This window comes from Penicillium arizonense, assembly GCF_001773325.1.
Source record: "Penicillium arizonense strain CBS 141311 chromosome Unknown PENARI_contig137, whole genome shotgun sequence".
Lineage (NCBI taxonomy): Eukaryota > Fungi > Ascomycota > Eurotiomycetes > Eurotiales > Aspergillaceae > Penicillium > Penicillium arizonense.
Genome location: NW_019173414.1, coordinates 1 through 8,363, shown reverse-complemented (window position 1 = coordinate 8,363; position 8,363 = coordinate 1). Strand labels below are relative to the sequence as shown.

Below are 8,363 nucleotides of genomic sequence, written 5' to 3'. Positions count from 1 at the left end.
ACGCTGCTTTTAATGGTAATTTACGCATGGTGGAACTCTTCCTCGCAAGGGGAGACATACAAGTGAACGTGCAACAGGCCCCTCCACTGTTCTATGCTGCCAAGAAGGGTCACGTGGAAGTCATACGCCGATTGCTTTGCTGTGACACCATCGACATCAACCAGCAATATTGGAACAGCTCGCCTCTCTGTGTTGCCTCCGAGATGGGCCACCCGGAGGTTACAAGATTACTCCTTGAACACACAACACCCCCCGACCTCAATCTCAAAACTTATATGGGAGACACTGTTGAGATTCATGGCTTGCTCAGGCATCTCCAGGCATTAAATGCCCGCTTCGCCAAGCATGAAGCTCATGATCAGCATTGACCTACCATGTAGAGTATAGTTCAGGAGAAATGCTTCTCATTAAATAGGATCTCTCTCTCATGGAGAGAGAGATTAGACTTAAACCACCTCGTTGGCCTTGACCTACAAGCGTACTAGCATCATTCATCGTATTTCCAGTTTCAACAGACACTGCACTTTCCTTGGCCGCTTACGATGGTAATTTGGCTATTATAAATCTCTTGCTGGAGGAAAACGGGCTGGATGTTACCGCTACTGACAAATTCGGGGACACGGCGTTATGCAAAGCAGCTCGGAATGGACACGAACAAGTTGTCAGCGTCTCTGCAGGGACACTCGTGCAAAATGTGCTAGTGATGTGAAAAGGGCTATTGAAGCAGCTTCCAACTGTAGAATTGCGCTCTACCTTGAAGGTCACTTGGATAAGGAAGGCAACTTTTGTACTTGGCCTTGAACTACAGGTAGGCTGTGATTACTTTGTTGGATTCATCTTTCAGCGTCTGGGCTCCAACAAATCATGTAATTCACGCACATCTCCCCTAAATATGGTTATCAACGCGCCGACAATATTTTCATCTCTTCGTTCTCTCACTTTTACAAGAGTAGCTCGCTTGTACCTATAAGCACCCTCCAATGTGCGGAGTTGGGTCAAATTTCTCCTTGAATTACGCTTTCGGTAAATCAGGGTTATTGCACAGGCGGTGATAGGTTAGGGTAGGGTGGAATGGCACGGGGTACTTTCTTTGATAGTGAGTTAACTCGCAGAATATTTTGACTTTTTGAATGGAAATTGTAGGCACATCTGGCGGGTGATCAAACGTTGACTTGTTCACAGAGGAAGCGATCAGGAAAAGAAATATGAGCTTGTTATTGCGGATTGAACATATCCCTCCCTCAAAACCTCTATTTAAGGCCGTGAAGGATTCAACAGTCAGTCAACGTTTCTGACCGACTCAGCATCCCTTTTCTTCAACATGGCTCTTGCTAGTTCTCACTGCATCTCCAAAAACATCAAAAGTGTTGCTGCAAATAGTTGCGGGGGGAAAATTGGCTTTCAACAGCCCTCAATAGGAATAGGTTTCCCTCGACATTTCCTACCCAGCTTGCAAGTGAGAGAAGCCGAGAAGCCTATAAATACGTCCTCTGCCCTCGGCAATTTGCTCTACGATCAATTCACTTGACTCTGCAAAGTCAAGCAGTCACTTGATAAGTTCTTCCCTTTGGCCTCTACTTCCACTGTACTAACATCTATCAAATACATCGTGGACCTGAAACAAGGTCGGTGTGAAGATGTGATTTCCAGCAATTTCACTGTGCTGGATAAAACTTTGCATCACGCCAAACACTAGCGCGTGGGTTGAAATCAATCGCAAGCCCCAGCCTCTACACTCACGGGAAGCATTCTGCTTCCATTCCACCATTCCACCATTCCAATTCGGTCAATTCCTCAATTCCCCCCTCCCCAGCCTTCATCATTGGCAATACTTTAGCCATCCAATTCTCGTTCACTCACCAAGAGCCGTTTCGTTCTTTTCCGCTCGCGTTATTCTTGCTGCCTGAAACTACTCAGAATGCCACCATTTCAGTTCAGAGGAAATTCAAACTACCGTGGCTCGCGCCTGAATCCAAAACATGAATTCGGATTCCGCTACCGGCAACCTCCCACTGCATACCGACCGCTGCTGTCTAGAAAGAGAGAAACCACCGAAAAAACTTCAAGATGGAACTAAGATATTCCTCCACTCGAGTTCGCCTTCTCGTCTGCTTGAGCGTAGGGAAGAGGCCAACATGGACACGTCCGATGATGCCTCCGACACTGAGCGATTATGCAAGAAGCGCGCAATGGGTCTTAATGGGCCCCAAGACACTACGCTAATCCCCCCCCCCCCGGCGAGCAGAGGCTCAGGGATGGTCCAACCCGGATCCATACACCGCGCTACCCCCACCAAGCCAACAAATGGATAACAGTTTCGACATTGTCAAGCTGATTCGCAAAGCGAGGCTTGACAATGCAGCGAAGGTAGAAGAGACAGATGAACTCAAGGAGAACTTGGATTTCGTTTCCTTCGGCATGACATCAGAATCAGAACCTCAGAGCAACGCTCCGAGAACACCGCCAACATCGCCCCCAAAGGGCCAGCACGCCAGAAAAGTATGTATTCTGCCAATCCCAGTCGAAAGCCGAACCAGTGGGGCCCAATCAAACACCATTGTAAAAAGACTGGCAATGCTGCAAGCAAGTACGACTACGACGGTTCCGTTATCAGTGAGCGAAGACCACTGTCTCAAGAGCTGGGCACGCCTTGGTTTGAATCCACTCCGTCTTCCTTACGCGTAGGATCCAGTCAGTATTCTCTCTGTCCTCTCAATCGCTATTGAGTAGCTCCTTTTCTAACCCGCACTAGGTTAGATCACGAGATTGTCAGCTTCTATGACTGGGCCAAGCCACAGGAAATTGAAAACATTGTCCGCAGAGATCTCGTCGAACGATTGGATACTGCATTCCAGAATCGGTACGGCGGCATTGAAATCCATGGCTTTGGCTCTTTTGGCTCTGGTATCTATCTGTCTACTGCCGATATTGACCTTGTGCTACTGTCAGACACGTTTAGACGCACAGGGGTGCGTTCCTTGGGCGAAAGAAAAGGTCATATACACGCAATTTCGGGCTTCCTGAAAAGCACCAATATCGCTGTTCCGAACTCAATTGAATGCATTGCACATGCTCGGGTGCCGATCCTAAAGTTCGTGGACAGGGTGACTGGGCTGCGTGTCTTTCCCGCTTTGTATCATTCCACAGGGTATTATGTGATGATCTCTCTCAATGAACGGCTGGTGATCTATGGCCTTCCATCTGAGCTGGTGTCCCCTCGTGACACAAGCATGGGTGGGCCCGACCACATAGCGTGCAATCTGGATCGATCTGTTGATCGCCAATACGAACGCAAGACTTCGGAGTTGCAGACCAACCTAAACCCACTTCAAGTGAATCCGGCTCCATATCATGGAACTAACAAACGGCGAAGGGTCTTGCAGTTTCAAAGGGATGAGTGAATCGGTGAGCAAAGCTAGTCCAGCTCCAGTCTCCGCATGAGAATCGTTTCTGGTTGTAGAAACATATGCCTAGCAGGTTTGTTAGTGCCTTTTCAGTCGTAAGCCCCGATCAAAAATCACTTGCTCTGGAATATTTGGAGAAATTTTTCCAACCTAGGCAATGGACATGTAAATGGCCCTTACCTGATCAATTCTCAGTCCACATCCAACCAACTTCATGAACTGGGTCATCCTTGAAGTGAGATAGAATACTTGGGTTTTCAAGTATATATCGCTTATAACAACGAAAGTCAATTATAGGAATGCCGATGGTCAAAAAAGGCGACGCCAGCAACCAATCTTTGACTGGGAATCCCTGCTCAGCTCAATCCTTTTAACCTGCCTCATGCAGTACACCCATGCGCAAGATCACATCCTTGGGAACCGCTAGGGTCTATGTAACCATTGCAGCAAGTGATTAGGTCTCGAAAAATTATATACAGTCTCCAAGGGGCCAAGATAATTCCAGTCAGTCTCCGGGCACTTGGACCGTTGATGGTTTAGCGTATCGGGGATATCGGAATTTGCCCCGGCTACGCACTAGCGACTAGGTATCTTTCTCAGGGTACAACCAAACGATGGACAAATCCAAACAATTGCCTTTTACTTCATGCCGGTACGGCGTATCGGGTAGTGCGGATAGTACGAGCTTCTCAATGCCTTTGGCTAGTTTCCACAAATCCTGAAATTGTTGTACGAATATGGCCGTGCTGCGGCAGATCCCGACCGTGTCGATCACCGTCAGCGCCTAAAGATTGGCCAGGCCTTTCTTATTTTGGCCCCGTTGGAGCCATGGATCGTCGATCATACTACGGAGATTGGAAAGTAAAGAGCTCCCTGCCCATTGCCTTGACCAGCTCCCTATGCTCGTAGAAAGTATTTCCAAAATGCCTCACGTTCTTGATTTCCCACCTAGATACCTTTGCGTAGTCAAGTTACTCGGCCATACGCATGAAATGCTTCCATCTGTGCGGTGTTGCCTTTACCAGATCCCCAACTCAATGAAGGCGATGGGGGCCGAAAACAGAGCCACTGAATCTCAGGGGTAAACATCAAGGGGTCGGTCCACCGTACGCGGACCAGGCCCCGGCCAATCCGGATCAACGTCAATACCCATGCCCTATCGTCATTCACACTTCGGGGCTCTCAGGCAAAGAAGGTTGCCGATACTTCCGATGCGGATAGCCGCGTCACATTTCCCGAGCCGGAAGTCTCGCATCAAACTAGTTTCAATGTGCTTGCATTAGTGGAAGAGCTAACCAAGCCTCTTGCGCGCTAATCAAATCCATCACCAACGGCGCTCGCTACAACCAACAAATACCACATATCATTGGCTTTGCTCCGTCGCAACCCGCAAGTGAACGGTCGTTCCAACCCGGTCTAGGACGAATCAAAATGAAAATGAAGATTTGCCCTCGTTCACCACGAGGTCGGTCTGGACATCTGTTCAACAATATTTATCGGGCATATTGAACCTTTTGATCCCAAACGTAGGATTCTGACCATCGAAACATGGAAGAAAGCCCCGACGCCCCGGAACCTCCTCTATCGGTTCAAGACCAGTGTGGTTCCGAATTGGACTTGATTGTCCGTCATAACCCTGATCAATTGCAAAAAATTCCTGATTTACGCACCAAAATCGAGTCAATTCTTGCGTCGTTGGAGTCATACTCTACCGCTCTCGATGAAGGAAAGGGTATCGCGAGGCACCTGAACGTACCTCTACTCGGCAGCAGATTGGAAGACATCATTGGCGGCTCCTTCAGCAGCCCTTGCCCGCGTGTCGTTGAGAAAAGTGGTCCGGGGAATGACTATGGAGTTACTCCGGGCTGGGTAGATCTCATTAGGGACGCAAGACCTGGCCAGTTCGAACCCCATGGCAATGAAATGTTTCATTACCGTACGCAAGGTCTGACAATAGAAATGAACAAACATGACCGGGAAGCAGTTTGCTCTCCTGTTTTTCGGAAGATATTCTGCTCGGGGCCCCTCCCCGAGGATCTGAAAGCAGAGCAGGAGACTATTACTGCGCTGCTAGGCGACATATCTGAGCTGGGTAAAGACATGATGCAAGGTGAGAAGTCACAGCTATCGTGAAAGATTCATGTACCAAGCGGCTAAATCTCATTAGCATTTGCGAAGATCCAACACGTCGTGAAACAACTCAAAGATTTTAGCAACAATCTCTCGGCTCCGACCGGAATCGTACCCTCCTCCCCTGACCCTGTTGACCAGGGGCCGATCATGTCTTCACAGCTTTCATCTCTCGGATCTTCAGTTGAAAATTCGGGGGGTGATGAGGATTGCACCGTGCCAATTGATGGACCACAAACTCCCCCTCCTGATACCCGACTAGTGCAAACTCAGCAAATCACGCCGCACGGAGCCCCTGCTGCATCTGAAAGAGTAACCATTTGCACAAACACCGGGGAGGAAGGCGTGCTTCCCTCACAGCCTCGCCACCGCTGGACGAGGGCAGAGAAAACAGCATATGCGGACTTTATGCGTGGCCGATGTCATATGTCCTGGCCAAGGATAGCAGACGATTACTGGAAGACCACGGGGAATCGGCTTAGTGCTAATTCTCTAAGGCAGCAGGCTAAGCGAATGGGAATCCAAGTAGAGTGTGGAATGCCGGAAAACCCTTCGAAATCGAGCCGATCGAGCCGATTGAGCCCCTTGGTGCTGAAGGTCAACTTCCCTCCGCACTCAGGGAAGCCGTCCAAGAATGATCAACAACCAAATTCCATCGGAATTATGCAATATGGAGACCATGGGGTAGGCGACAGACCAGAAGCCTCCCAAACGCACGGGCATAACACTGAGCCCAAATACTCCGTGCCGAATTCACCGTACTCACCCCAAGATATACCCATTTCCAACGACATGCGCAACCTTCAAAGTCAAGGCTCCGGCCAAGATTCTGCCGGCCAGCTGAACTGGATATTAAACTGACTTTACGAATCCAAATTTTGTGCGTGATGTCCACTTGGCTATCTTTGTGCAATATAAGTTGAGTTCGTCCCGTCAACATTGGAATAGCTTCCATCCCCTTCAAAATATAGTTCAAATAGTCCAATAAGTTTACCATTTGCTCCATAGGTATTATATGTAAGCTGCTGCTCCGGATAAAATCCCTGTCCGAAGGGAAATCGAAGGCCCCGGGAGTCCGACGTAAGCTCCTAGAGGTCAACTACAGGTCGATAGGAACTCGTGCCACGATCCTGGGAACCCGTCGCACGATACAGTACGTACAAAAGCAATGTATTGACTCATGCCAAAGATCAATGAAGTGGAGTCTGATAAGTGCCCCTGTGGGGAAGGATCCTCTCAGACGCCGAGACGCGTCTTGCTTCAATGCCAGACATACGGCGTATTGAGAAAGCGTCTATTTGACCAGTTGCATCGAGCAATTGGGCCATTTGAGCTGTCTAATTATGACAGCATCGTCTCTAACCCGTTGGCAACCCGCTACGTTCCCAAATTCATGCACCAAACCGGTCTTCTTGCTCAGTTTCAACACGCTGATCAAGAAGAGTCCGATGATGAATCCGGAGACCATGAGGCCATGGAGCAGAGTCCCGAAGACGCTGGGCACTCACCACCGCTTGCCACCACGTTTGAGGAAGGAGAGAGCCTCACTCAGCTATTCGAATACACACTGCCTGGCTGGGCAATGAACAACGATAATCAGCAATCGAGGCTGAAGTGAGGATGTCGGAGAACGGGGTTTGATCTGCAGCAGTATATATGGGCTGGGATCTTGACAAGGAGGTGTTTACATGAATCGTGAGAAGAGGACAGGGGAGGTGGAGGTGCATCCACGCGCTCATTTTGTATTCAATGCATCACTGGCATTGAATTTCTCATTTGTACTGCGGGTTTCATGGGTTTGACTTACATGTAATGGGCTGGTGCTTCCACTCTTTGAGAACCAGCCTCACTTTTTGTACTGGAGCATGATCAGGCGTACGGACACGAGTTCTTGCTTCAACCGGATAGAAGCGCCTGCATAGCCATTACGATACTAGTTAGGCTCCAACAGGTTAATAGAACTTTGATTGATTGATTGATTGATTGACTCATGCCAATTTACTTTGTTCTTTTTACGCATGAATGGAAGATAGTTCCCAATCGCCATCCGGCTTGTGTCACATGGTTCCGTTCTAATGTCGTCTAAGACCTAGGCTGTCATCATCTTGTCATCCAGCTGTTCGATACTTCAGCAGTGGATATTCAAGAGGCTCACCTGCACATGTGTTCGGTATTGCTGTCTGAAACGCAAGACCGAGGAGATACTGCTGGTTATAGCAACGAAAATATCCATCAAAATATTCCGGTATAATTCTGACTCCCTGATGGCTGGCATATCTCGTGTCTCCATATCAAGTCTCTTGATGGATACCCTGTCGTAATCAATCCCACATAACAGATGCTGCAAAAGCTTCACAAGAGCTTCTCTTCATTAACTTAAACCATCTCACTCGATTGCAGATACATACCAGATTTAGGTAGATTGAAGGGTCTTCTATATTGGATTTCTGGCGGCCACCAGTACGGCAATTCACCACTCAAACTTTCTAGTGGGGCAATCAGATCAATCCATCTTTCCAACAGGCATTGGCAGACAGAATGTGGGAGCATATTGAGCTTTACTCCACAATATTGCAATAGAAAGCCAATGTAGTTCGGGCTTGGGGACTGTGTATGAACGAGAGAGTCCATGCCTGTCTATAATAGCCTTTGATCATCGGTTCACTTGGGGAATTGCTCTTTTAGAAGTAGCTTGATCGCTCAGCGTAATATGTCGGAGGTCCGTGCCCAAAATGACGAGGCCTGAGAATTTTTTTAAGTTGCCTAGCAAATAGATCGTCGTTATTTTCGCAACTTCCGATTCAAACGTAGAAGGGGCTGCCAGCAGTT

At 48.4% G+C, this 8,363-nt stretch overlaps 4 protein-coding genes across 4 annotated transcripts; all 4 read left to right on the top strand.

The window, feature by feature from the left end:
- Window positions 1-77: 77 nt before the first annotated feature.
- On the top strand, window positions 78-368 carry PENARI_c137G02586 (ankyrin repeat domain-containing protein; the record flags this gene model as incomplete). Its single annotated transcript, XM_022637988.1, has 1 exon — window positions 78-368. A coding segment is annotated over one exon (291 nt), but the record flags the coding sequence as incomplete, so codon positions are not given.
- A 1,767-nt stretch (window positions 369-2,135) lies between these two features.
- PENARI_c137G07958 (uncharacterized protein) lies at window positions 2,136-4,719 on the top strand (the record flags this gene model as incomplete). The annotated part of the gene is made up of 5 exons (XM_022637990.1): window positions 2,136-2,193; window positions 2,246-2,499; window positions 2,568-2,653; window positions 2,753-2,969; window positions 4,591-4,719. 5 exons carry the CDS (start codon window positions 2,136-2,138, stop codon window positions 4,717-4,719), a joined length of 744 nt encoding a protein of 247 aa, XP_022482155.1.
- A 233-nt stretch (window positions 4,720-4,952) lies between these two features.
- Window positions 4,953-6,395, top strand: PENARI_c137G04608 (uncharacterized protein; the record flags this gene model as incomplete). Its single annotated transcript, XM_022637989.1, has 2 exons — window positions 4,953-5,514; window positions 5,572-6,395. 2 exons carry the CDS (start codon window positions 4,953-4,955, stop codon window positions 6,393-6,395), a joined length of 1,386 nt encoding a protein of 461 aa, XP_022482156.1.
- A 319-nt stretch (window positions 6,396-6,714) lies between these two features.
- PENARI_c137G10200 (uncharacterized protein) lies at window positions 6,715-7,152 on the top strand (the record flags this gene model as incomplete). Its single annotated transcript, XM_022637991.1, has 1 exon — window positions 6,715-7,152. One exon carries the CDS (start codon window positions 6,715-6,717, stop codon window positions 7,150-7,152), a length of 438 nt encoding a protein of 145 aa, XP_022482153.1.
- Window positions 7,153-8,363: the final 1,211 nt, after the last annotated feature.